This window comes from Schistocerca piceifrons, chromosome 8 (genome assembly GCF_021461385.2).
Source record: "Schistocerca piceifrons isolate TAMUIC-IGC-003096 chromosome 8, iqSchPice1.1, whole genome shotgun sequence".
Classification (NCBI taxonomy): Eukaryota; Metazoa; Arthropoda; class Insecta; order Orthoptera; family Acrididae; genus Schistocerca; species Schistocerca piceifrons.
The window spans coordinates 435,597,954-435,611,192 of record NC_060145.1 but is presented as its reverse complement, the minus strand read 5'-3'; the positions used below and the strand labels follow the sequence as shown (position 1 = coordinate 435,611,192).

Genomic DNA, 13,239 nt, shown 5'->3' with positions numbered 1-13,239 from the left:
ACCCATTACTTCTAATAAGAAGGCCGTTTCCACAAAGATACTGCCTAACTCCCTTTGAAACAAACGTTAGAAAGGGAAATCAGTTCCATGCGTCGTCTTCTTCCAGCCGCGGGTATGAAGTATGGTGCAGTTTGTTTAATGGTTTTCGGAGTCGTGTCAATTGTTTTATAGGACATAAGGTCACTCTTAAAGGAACGGTAAGAGCCAACGTTTATGAAATGCTTCTAAGTCACTACATTAATTCAAAGGCTCAAGCCTTCTTTGCATTCTCCGCTGTGGTAACGGAGAATTTCCCTCAAAATGAATTGTATAAAGTTCCATGGACTATTGTTCTGGATTTCGATTGCTATCAGAACATTGAATTTTTTGTTACTTACTTACACACTGGTCATACCGGACTCAAGAGTCCAATACCGCAGCAACTTATTTTCGCCATCTGACCCTGTCTTGGGCTATTTCCTTCCATTCACCTTCAACACCTAGACTCCTCAAATCAGCCTTCACATTGTCCTCCCATCTACGCCTCGGTCTCCCCTCAGGACGTTTTCCCTCTAAGTGCCCTACCAGTACTCTGCGCACTGCCCTGCCCTCATCCATTCGAGGTACGTGACCCGGCCATCGGAGCCTACGTGAGTTAATAATACTGATTATGTCAGGGCTTGAATAGAGTTCGTGAACCTCTTCGTTATGCAGTTTTCGCCACTCTCCGCTAATGTCATCCCTTTTTGCTTCGAAAATTTTCCTTAAAATTTTGTTTTCAAATACTCGAAACGGCTTTTCATTTTTCACAGTGAGAGACCAAGTCTCACACCCATACAGCATAACTGGTAGAATAATAGTTTTATATAGTCTAATCTTGAAATTACTAGACAGTATCCGTGATGAAAGTAATCTATTCAGTGAGAAGTAGCACGCATTTCCCGCCCGTAATCTCTTCTTCAGATCAGATTCAATCTCATTTCTCGAAGTGATGCCCACGCCTAGATACTTAAATGTGTTCACTTTTTCAGACTGCATGTCTCCAACTCTTAATATTTCCTGATCTACTGCTGTTGGCATTCTAGTAGTAACCAGGAATTTAGTTTTGTCTTCACTTATCCTTAGACCTACATCTTCACTAACCTTGATTAACGCATTCGCATTTTCTGTTACAGATACTTTACTATCACTAATGATGTTTAGATCATCTCGATGCCCTAATATCTTAATATTTCGATTTAACTCCACAGCCTCTGAATTATCTGCTGCTATTCGTACAATATATTCTAGGACTAAATTAAAAAGTAGCGGAGACAGGGCATCTCCCTGTTTAAGTCCGTTCTTTATTACAAATTCTTCTCTCTCCAGTTTCCCCACGCGTACCCTACCTTTCGTATTTTCCAAACTCGCTTCTATAAGTCTAACATACTTCTTTGGTATTCCGAGTTCCAAAAGAATTCTGTGCAATTTTGATTGTAATACTGAATCATATGTTTTTGAATTTTTTGTTACAGAACAGAAACTCCAAGCAACGATTCGTGTTTGCATTATTTTGTCGAACAGCTGTAATGATGGAGGAATAATGACCACCACATTGTCCTGCAGTTTCTAAACTTCTCAGAGGAGGTTTTAGGAACCTGCAAACAGTATTTGTGATGTAACTCTTCACGCTTTCCCGGCGAGATCTTGACATGTGGAATAATCGTGTCTATTGCCGGATGTTTGTGTCGCTCTGGCACAATATTTCGGCCACGTAACTTGTTGCCTTCTTCAGATGCTACCTGAGACTGCCGTATTGGAGGATCTTGTCCAGTATAGTGGCCGGAATATTGTGCCAGAGCGACACAAACATCCGGCAGTAGACCCGATTACTTCACATGCCAGTATTTGTGATAACACCATACACGGAGTATGTGGGAGGTCCTACGTGAGATGCCTTACCTGTGTTGTCCTCAGGTCTTCAGCAAGGCCCGCGCGGCGTGCCCGGACTACCTCCGCAAGGTGGTGGCCGTGGCGGGCGACTGCACGCAGCCAGGACTGGGGATCAGCCCGGCTGACGCCGCCGAGCTCACGGGCAGGGTGTCCGTCGTGTTCCACGTGGCCGCCACCGTGCGCTTCGACGCAGACCTTCGGACTGCCACTGTCACCAACGTTGGCTCCACCTGCGAGGTCATCGCACTCGCCAAGCGTATGCCCAACCTCAAGGTGAATGGCGGTTGAAATTATTTATATTCACACCGTAGTAGATCCAGCGTATCAATCTTCCTTATCAGATACAGTTCATTCAAACGTCAACTAAAAAACAAAAGATGCATGTTGGACAAGCTATTACCAGATAATCGATTGGTGAACGTTTTATTGGAAGGAAGAAGAAAGTCACTCACTGATCAGTCGGGCCTGGCAACGGAAGACAGCAAAACGAAAGCTGAAATTTTAAATTTAGCATATGAGGAATCTTTCACGCAGGAGGATCGTACTAACATACCGCCGTTTGAATCTCGTACAGATTACCGTATGAAGGACATAGTGATAGACATCCCTGGGGTTGTGAAGCAGCTCTATGGGTTGAAAATAAATAAATCGCCAGGTCCTGATGGGATTCCAATTCGGTTTTACAGAGAGTACTCTACTGCATTGGCTCCTTACTTAGCTTGCATTTATCGCGAATCTCTTGTCCAACGTAAAGTCCCGAGCGACTGGAAAAAAAACGCAGGTGACGCCTGTATATAAGAAGGGTACAAGGACGGATCGGATCCTCAAAATTACAGACCAATATCCTTAACATCGGTTTGTTGCAGGATTCTCGAACATATTCTCAGTTAGAATATAATGAATTTCCTTGAGACAGAGAAGTTGCTGTTCACGCATCAGCACGGCTTTCGAAAACATCGCTCCTGCGAAACGCAACTCACCCTTTTTTCACATGATATCTTGCAAACCATGGATGAAGGGTATCAAACGGATGCCATGTTCCTTCACTTCCGGAAAGCGTTTGACTCAATGCCCCACTGCAGACTCCTAACTGAGGTACGAGCATATGGGATTGGTTCCCAAATATGTGAGTGGCTCGAAGACTTCTTAAGTAATAGAACCCAATACGTTGTCCTCGATTGTGAGTGTTCATCGGAGATGAGGGTATCATCTGGGGTGCCCCAGGGAAGTGTGGTAGGTCCGCTGTTGTTTTCTATCTACATAAATGATCTTTTGGATAGGGTGGATAGCAATGTGCGGCTGTTTGCTGATGATGCTGTGGTACGGGAATGTGTCGTCGTTGAGTGACTGTAGGAGGATACAAGATGACTTGGACAGGATTTGTGATTGGTGTAAAGAACTCTAAATATAGATAAATGTAAATTAATGCAGATGAATAGGAAAAAGAATCACATAATGTTTTAATACTCCATTATTAATGTAGCGCTTGACACAGTCACGTCGATTAAATATTTGGGCGTAACATTGCAGAGCGATATGAAGTGGGATAAGCATGTAATGGCAGTTGTGGGGAAGGCGGATAGTTGTCTTCGGTTCATTGGTAGAATTTTGGGAAGATGTGTATCATCTGTAAAGGAGACCGCTTATAAAACACAAATCCGACCTATTCTTGAGTACTGCTGGAGCGTTTGGGATCCCTATCAGGTCGGATTGAGGGAGGACATAGAAGCAATTCAGAGGCGGGCTGCTAGATTTGTTACTGGTAGGTTTGATCATCACGCGAGTGTTACGGAAATGCTTCAGGAACACGGGTGGGAGTCTCTGGAGGAAAGGAGGCGTTCATTTAATTTAGAGAACCAGCATTTGAGGCTGACTGCAGTACAATTTTACAGCCCCTAACTTATATTTCGCGGAAAGACCACAAAGATAAGATAAGAGAGATTAGGGCTCGGACAGAGGCATATAGGAAGTCATTTTTCCCTCGTTCTGTTTGGGAGTGGAACAGGGAGAGAAGATGCTAGTTGTGGTACGAGGTACCCTCCGCCACGCAACGTATGGTCGATTGCGGAGTATGTATGTATATGTAGATGTAGAAAGGAAGAATGGTTTAACGTGCCGTCGACATCGAGGTCATTAGAAACGAAGCACAGGCTCAGATGGGGAAGAAAACCGGCAGTGCCCTTTCAAAAGGAACAATCCCAGCATATGCGTGAAGCGATTTAGGGAAATCATGCAAAATCTCGATGGCTGGATGCGGGTTTAAACGGTCGTTCTCCCGAATGCGAGTCCAGTGTGCTAACCACTGCGCCACGTCGCTTTCAGAATTTCAAATTGTTACATATAAACAAATTTGCCTGTTTGATGCACACTGCTCATCATTCCAATGAGGCCAGACGTACACGGAATTAAGGAATTTCGTAGTTGATGAATTAGGAAAGACCAATCGACTTATGTATGCTGCCTAACAAAACCTGAAGCACATCGAACGGGGTAGGAGACTAAAAGAAGCTTCACGGATTGAGAGGATATGTGATACTATATCAGTGATTATAATATTGGAGTCAAAGAGACAAAGAACTTGGTAGAACGAGCTACCTTTCAGTATAACGCTACAGCGCCTCTGGTCTGGAGACAGGCAATGATTCGGTAGGGAAATCATAAAGCCTTCGTGTCCTCACCAGAGGCAAGCTAGCCCACACGTGTTGTTAGTCGCCCTTTACATCCTGGATGCTACGACTGCGAGTCAGTTATCGTCCGAGATGGCCGCATGCGTGTTATATCGGCAACAGATATGAGGATCTTGCTGGCAACAACATGCAGAAAGTTCCAACAGACATGTGCTATGTGTCTTGTAGAAAAATGACACCACGATACAGTCGCTCGAGCGCTAACACAAGAGCCTGCAGGGTAACCATGACACTGCATTGTGACGTCCTAATTCCCTCAGTCACGATTAGTCACGACCTGAGTTGATAACCGATGGCTCTCCAAGCCATAACGTGATGCGTGTCACCACTGTGCCCGTCCAAAACATTTGACGAATGCGACGTTCCGTTCTGAATTCCCTCAATCACTACCAGCCGTGATCAGAAGTAACACCCGACGACTCCGTACAGCATGAGGCCACGAGTAACACCTCTGTTCTTCACCAAAACGTTGGAAGAACGCGACATCTGACGAGGCCGCCGCCATACTCGCCGACGGTGGTCGTCCCGTGTTCTGCAGAACCGTCATTCATCGCCGAACACAATGCGACGGCATTCATCACCAGTCCGTGATTCCCGGTCACGGAAACACTCTAGACGCAGCCGTTTGTTTTTAGGTGTTAACGGCGTCCTACAAACGGGATGGTAATACCTTAAACCGGTTGCTGCTAATCTCCGACCAGAGGTGTGGGATAATGCAGACCGTTGCAGGGAATCCATTAGACATTCTCGGATGGCTGGCGCATGTGGTAAGGGTTAACGATGTGCCTGGTGCACAACACAGTATTCCTCTCTAGTGGTGACCAGACATGATCGATTGGAGACTTGACGACGAGATTGCCTTTCCTAAAGTTCCCCTGCAGTCCAACATTGGGACTCTACCACAAAATTAGCGATATTGCTGAATTCGACCATCTGGTCAAATGTAGACTGACAATGAAATGATTCAAAGTCTGACACCGTTGCACCCCTTATATACACTACCAGGATGGTAACAATGGTTCAAAAATGGTTCAAATAGCTCTGAGCACTATGGGACTTAACATCTGTGGTCATCAGTCCCCTAGAACTTAGAACTACTGAAACCTAACTAACGTAAGGACATCACACACATCCATGCCCGAGGCAGGATACGAACCTGCGACCGTAGCAGTCGCGTGGTTCCGGACTGAGCGTCTAGAACCGCTAGACCACCGCGGCCGGCGATGGTAACAATGCTAAACATAAACAACACTAATAAAGGGCAAGCCGGCCAAGGTGGCCAAGCGGTTCTAGGCGCTCCAGTCTGAAACCGCGCGACTGCTACGGTCGCAGATTCGAATCCTGCCTCGGACATGGATGTGTGTGATGTCCTTAGGTTAGTTAGGTTTAAGTAGTTCTAAGTTCTAGGGGACTGATGACCTCAGAAGTTAAGTCCCATAGTGCTCAGAGCCATTTGAACCATTGTTGAATGAAGGGCCCATTCTATCTCCCACACAGAGTCGCAACTCTAATCATATACGTACCCGCCGATGGTGAGTATGTGCACCAGCTTATACTGACATCCGTCCATGCGTTCTGGCAGTTTAGGCACTGAAGATTCATTGTATTTCTTATAACGGTGCATCAAATAGATTCAAAACAGCGTCAAAATAATTATTGTCATCATTGAAGCAAATTCTTCCACAGATCGCAACTTGTAGAAGGACGACATACGGTCTAGGCGAAAGCAAATTCATGAAAAGATGTTAACAAAATGTGACGTAATTGTGTTATTATCATAGTGAAATTCTTGAGCTTATTTGCTGTACTTGAATAAAATTACAATGAATTAAGGATGAGTCCGCCTTTTACCAAGTACGCTAATACAAAATTGTTATTTTACTTTAATAGCCAGCCATGTTTCACCACAGTTGCGCTATCATTAGTGGGCTTTGGGTTCTATTTTTTCTGAAATACATACTGACAGGTTACATTTAGGTTAGGAAATATGTTATATCGGATTTTGCTGTTACTTTAAATTGTACATGTTATTTACGGAATGCACTCGTGGTCTAGGGTTTGCATCTTTGATTAGTAATCAGAACGTCCTCAGTTCTGGGTTCGAAACCCGCCACCACTTAAAATTTGATTAATAATCAGCATTGGCGGCCTAAGAGTTACAGCATAAAAGTCAGCCTCATTCTGCCAACGGCCTTGTCAAAGAGGGTGGAGGAGGGGATAGCGATTCAAGGCAGTCTCTTGTCCTTGGGGTGGGAACCAGCCCTAAAGGCGGAAGAATCAGCAACGATCAACGGCAGGAGGATGCAGAAGGCAATGGAAACATTGCATTAAGGACACATAACGTGTATCCACAGGACATGTGGCCTGTAAATGAAGAAGTGTCATGATGATCCTCCCACTGACAATTCATTCCGGAATAGTCCCCCATTCAGTTATCCGGGAGGGGATTACAAAGGGGGAGGTGACCATGAGCAAAAGACTGAATAACCAACGAAGGGATAACGATCTACGTGTCGGGGAGTGGAATGTACGAAGCTTGAACGTGGTAGGAAAGCTAGAAAATCTGAAAAGAAAACGCAAAGGCTCAATCCAGATATAGTGGGGGTCCGTAAAGTAAAATAGAAACAAGGCAAGGATTTCTGTTCCGGCGAGTATAGGACAATATCAACAGCAGCAGGAAATCTTATAAAGGGATTAGCATTCTTTATGAATAGAAAGGTAGGGCAAAGAATGTGTTACAGTGAACAGTTCAATTATAGGGTTGATCTTACAAAATCAACAGCAAACCAACACCGACAACAATCGTTCAGGTATACATGCCGATGTTGCAGGCTGAAGATGAAGAGACAGAGAAAGTATATGAAAATACTGAAAGGGTAATACGGTACATATACGGACATGAGAATCTAATAGTCATGGGGCACTGGAATGCAGTTATAGGGGAAGGAGTAGACGAAAAGGTTACAGGAGAATACGGGCTTGGGACAAGGAATGAGAGAGGGAAAGACTAATTGAGTACTATAATAATTTTTGGAGAATACTCTGTTGAAGAATCACAGGAGGAGGCGGTACAGTTGGAAAAGACCGGGTGGTACGGGAAGATTTCAGTTAGATTACATCATGGTCAGACGGAGATTCCCAAATCAGATACCAGTTTGTGAGGCGTACCCAGGAGCTGATATAGACTCAGATGACAATGTAGTAGTGATGAAGGGAAGACTGAAGTTCAACAGCAGGAAGAATCGATATGTAAAAATGTGAAATACGTAAGTACTCATAGATATTGAGATACGCTCGAAGTTCTCTAAAGCTATAGATACAGGAATGAGGAATAGTTCAGTAGGTGGTTAACTGAAGAGGAATGGACATCTCTAGAAAGGGCAATCACATTAGTTGGAGCGAAAGACATAGGTACAAAGAAGATAACTGCGAAGAAACCTTGGATAACAGAAGATATTCTTCAGTTGAAAGAATAAAGTACAGAAATGTTCAGGGAAATTGAGCAATACATAAATTCATGGCGCTGAAGAATGAAATAAATAGGTAACGCAGGACAACTATGGCAAAATGGCTGCATGAAAAATGTGAAGAAAGGGAAAAAGAAATTATTGTGGGGTTTGATTCAGGATATAGGAAAGTCAAAACAACCTTCACTGACATTAAAATCAAGGGTGGTAACATTATGAGTGCAATGGGAATTCCACTGTTAAATGCAGAGGTGAATGTGGATACATGGAAAGAGCACATTGAAGGCCTCTATGAGGGGAAGATTTGTCTGAGGTGATAGAAGAAGAAACAGGAGTAGATTTACGTAGAAGAGATAGTGGATCCAGTATTAGAATTACAGTTTAGGAGGGCTTTGAAGGGCTTAAGGTCAAATAAGGCAGAAGGGATGGATAACATTCCATTAGAATTTCTAATATCATTGGGGAAAGTGGCAGAAAAACGACTGCTCACGTTGGTGTGCAGAATGTATGAGTCTGGTGACATACCATCTGACTTTCGGACAAATGTAATCCACACAATTCCGAAGACTGCAAGAGCTGACAAGTGCGAGCACAATCAGATTCAGCTCATGCATCCAAGTTGCTAACAAGAATAATATACAGAAGAATGGACAAGATGTGCTAGGTGACGATCAGTTTGGCTTTAGAAAAGGTAAAGGCACCAGAGAGGCAATTCTGACGTTACGGTTGATAATGGAAGCAAGACTAAAGAAAAATCAAGACACGTTCATAGGATTTGTCTATCTGGAAAAAGCGTTCGACAATGTAAAATAGTGCAAGATGTAAATTCTGAGGAAAATGGGCGTAGGGTATAGGGAGAGGCGGGTAATATACAATATGTGGAAGAGGCAAGAGGAAATAATAAATGTGGTCTACCAAGAACAAAGCGATCGAATTAAAAATGGTGTGAGACAGTGATGTAATCTTTCCCCCCTACTGTTCAATCTGTACATCGAAGAAGCAATTATGGAAGTAAAAGATAGGTTCAGGAGTGGAATTAAAATTAAGGTGAAAGGATACCAATGTTACGATTCCCTGATGGCATTGCTGTCCTGAGTGAAAGTGAAGAAGAATTACATGATATGCTGAATGGAATGAACAGTCTATTGACTACAGAATATGGATTGAGATTAAATCGGACGAAGAGGAAAGTAATGAGAATGGCAGAAATGAGAACAGTGAGAAACTAAACATCGGGATTGATGGTCACAAAGTAGATGAAGTTAGGGAATTCTGGCACCTTGGCAGCAAAATAACCAATGACGGACGGAGCAAGGAGGACATCATTAGTAGCCAGCCGGTGTGGCCTAGCGGTTCTAGGCGCTACAGTCTGGAACCGCGCGACTGCTACGGTCGCAGTTTCGAATCCTCCCTCGGGCATGGATGTGTATGATGTCCTTAGGTTAGTTAGGTTTAAGTAGTTCGAAGTTCTAGGGGACTGATGACCTCAGCAGTTAAGTCCCATAGTGCTCAGAGCCATTTGAACCATTTTTGATATCAAGAGCAGACTAGCATTGGCAAAAAGGTCATTCCTGACCAAGAGAAGTCTACTACTATCAAATATAGGCCTTAATTTGGGTAAAATATTTCTGAGAATGTTCGTCTGGACTACAGCATTGTACGGTAGTGAAACATGGACTGTGGGAAAATCGGAACAGAAGAGAATCGAAGTATTTGGCATGTGGTACTACAGGCGAATGTTGAAAATTAGGTGCACTGCTAAGGTAAGGAATGAGGAGGTTCTACAAATAATCGGAGAGGAAAGGAATATGTGGAAAACACTGACAAGGAGAAGAGACGGCCGGCCGTGGTGGCCAAGCGGTTAAAGGCGCTACAGTCTGGAACCGCGTGACCGCTACGGTCGCAGGTTCGAATCATGCCTCGGGCATGGTTATGTGTGATGTCCTTAGGTTAGTTAGGTTTAAGTAGTTCTAAGTTCTAGGGGACTGATGACCTTAGAAGTTGAGTCCCATAGTGCTCAGAGCCATTTTTTGAGAAGAGACGGAATGATAAGACATCTGTTTAGACATCAGGGAATGACTTCCATGGTACTAGAGGGAGCTGTACATGGCCAAAAATGTAGAGGATGACAAGAGATTGGAATAGGTCAAGCAAATAATTGAGGACGTAGGTTGCAAGTGCTACTCTGAGATGAAGAGGTTAGCACAGGAGAGGAATTCGTGGCGGGCAGGATCAAACCAATTAGAAGACTGATGACCCCCTCCCAAAAAAAATTTTATTTATCTTTTATTTTAAATTGTGTTTCTGCCCTTTGGTTGCCAACCGAAATCGACCACAGATTTAAGTTAGTGCACCATATCATCTGCAAACATAAGGGGTGTTAAGATATCGTCCGCAGTAAACTTTTGTTTACAGTATAATATTTAAAACATATATTCCGAGCATACATTGTTATGGTTGAATTATAAACAAAAATTCAATGCAGACGATATCCTAACATTCTTTATGTTTGCAGATGACGTGGTGGACTAACTTAACTTAGGGGCTGATTTCGGTCGGTGGACATTGGGCACAAATAGTTTAAAATATAATGTAAAGTACGTATGTAATTTTAGTAATAACATCCTACGTAACGCATTTCCTAAAATAAATAAATCTGTATACAAGTAACTCAGCAAAAGAAAAGAAGTAGCCCACTGAGGATGTACAGCTGTGGTGAACCCCTTTGAGTATTAAACCAAAGCAGTATTTTTGTACCTGCGAAAGGTGAACCATCCTTAATTCATTATGAGTGAATTATTCCCTCAGGGAACTAAGATCTGTTCGAAAACAACTAAAGAAAGACAGAAGAGTTCGGCAGAGACTACCAGTGTAAAATAAGATTGGAACACGACGATAAATACAGTACTGTAACCCTTGGAGAAATAAATTTCGGAAATTTGGTTTTTAAAAACGCTTCACTTATTAAAACAGAACGGAATTTTTTGTTCTGTTTACCTGGATATCTTTCGACACCTATGTGTTATTATCTCTGGTTCCGATTTCTTTTTTTTCAGTTGTATATCTGTGTTTCACTCTCATCTGTACGCGTAAAAATGGAAACATGATAACATCCACATAACAGAACAAAACAGTATGGAAGGACTTGGCTCAAGATTTATATGAATCGCAAGACCAGAGAAGTCAAGGGTTGGATATTAAATAGTATGTGATAAAATGGATCATCTACCAAAAACATTGGGATTTCAAATAAGCCATTTAAGATCTGAGAAAGGGGAAAAGAAAAGGTTATGACAAATTGCAACCTGAAGCTGTAAAGCCTTCAGTAAATGAATCAGTATCGTGACTCAAAATTGTTAAGGCTTTCGTGACAAACTGCCTTTCTGATTATGTCTCGGGTTCTTCGGCCGACGTTTGTTTGATGATTTTCTGACGTTTCGCCAGCAAAGCTTAACCTTCCATTGCTGATGGTGGACTGGAATGGCGCTCGCGGCCGCAGATTATACAATGAGGCGCCAAAGAAACTGGCATAGGCAAGCGTATTCAAATACGGAGATATGTAGACAGCAGCATACGGCATTGCGGTGGGAAACGCATATATAAGACAAAAAGTGTCTGGCGCAGCTGTTACACTGAAGAGCCAAAGAAACTGGTACACGTGCCTAAATCGCGTAACGCCCCCTCGAGCGCGTAGAAGTGCGCAACACTACGTGGAATGGACTAGAATAATGTCTGAAGTAGTGCTGGAAGGAATTGATACCATAAATCCTGCAGGGCTGTCCATAAATCCGTGAGAGTACGAGGGGCTGGAGATCTCTTCTGAACAGCACGTTGCAAGGCATCCCAGATACGTACAATAACGTTCATGTCTGGGGAATTTGGTGGCCAGCGGAAGTGTTAACCTCAGAAGTGTGTTCCTGGAGCCACTCTGTACCAGTTCTGGATTTGTAGGATGTCGCATTGTCCTGCTGGAATTGCCCAATGCACAATAGACATGAATGAATGCAGGTGATCAGATTGGATGCTTACGTACATGTCACGTGTCAGTGACGTATCAGGGGTCCCATATCAACCCAGCTGCACACGCCCCACACCATTACAGAGCCTTCATCATCTTGAACAGTCCCTTGCTGACGTGCAGGGTCCATGGCTTCATCAGGTTTTCTCTATTCCCGTACACGTCCATCCGGTCGATACAATTTGAAACGAGACTCGCCCGACCACGCAACGTGTTTCCAGTAATCAACAGTCCGATGTCGATGTGGGTGGGCCCAGGCGAGCCCTAAAGCTTTGTGGATGAGCACGCGTTGTGTGAGACCGACCACATGGTAAAGTTCGCCGACACCGAAGCTCTTGCTGCAGAAAAGAACTATCACACCCACTTCTTCGGAGAAGCTATAGAAATACACAATTATGAAAGTAGCTTCAAAAAGAAAGCAGAAAGCCTCGGTGTGAAAGGATCTTAGGTTCACATGCTGCAGCGAACGACTGTTGCAGGTAGCAGTGGGCGAACTGCACCGGAAATGACCACGGAGAAGCCCTTGACGTTCGCGCGACAGGTACATATTCGGACAATCTGCGGCCGCGAGATCGACTTCAGTCCAACACGAACAATGGAGCTTTGACAATGTTAGCCATTCGTGCTGGCGAAATGTCAGGAAATCATCAAACAATCGTCGGCCGAAGGATCCGAGACAGACAGAAGCCAACAGTCAGTTTGTGAATATCGAGGCTCACCAACTGTCTCAGTGGAATATATGGTAAGGTCATTTTGTCTGAAGATTTAGTTTAAAATACTCAAGTTCCTTCCTCAAAGAAATACAAACCAAAGGAAGCAAAGAATACAGGACAATTAATTTCGTGTTCTCCATAACGAAAGTAGTATGTAGCCTCTTACTTGAAAGGTTACAAAGAAAGTTGAGGTAAAAATGGGAGTGGGTCTCTTTTGATTCAGGAAATGAAAGCAGACTTGAGAAGCTATTGGATGGTAGAGAATGAACTGACCAAGAGTGAGGAAGGTTAATACTAATATGTACATATGTTATGCTGACTGGAAAAAGACGTTTGACAGATGAAGTGTATATGTTGAGTCATTAAGTCTGCCAACAGCTCACTGACGACTTCGCTGCCCCAACCGTTGAATATTCTAAAAATTCATACACTTGTCAAAAGTC

At 43.5% G+C, this 13,239-nt stretch overlaps 1 protein-coding gene across 1 annotated transcript in view; it reads left to right on the top strand.

Annotated features, from left to right (window-relative positions):
- LOC124711975 (fatty acyl-CoA reductase wat-like) overlaps positions 1–13,239 on the top strand; it is a 174,180-nt gene that overhangs the window by 54,635 nt on the left and 106,306 nt on the right. Inside the window, exon 3 of the mRNA XM_047242258.1 lies at positions 1,936–2,184. Within this exon, the coding sequence (XP_047098214.1) occupies positions 1,936–2,184 (249 nt within the window). The remainder of the gene's footprint in view (positions 1–1,935; positions 2,185–13,239) is intronic.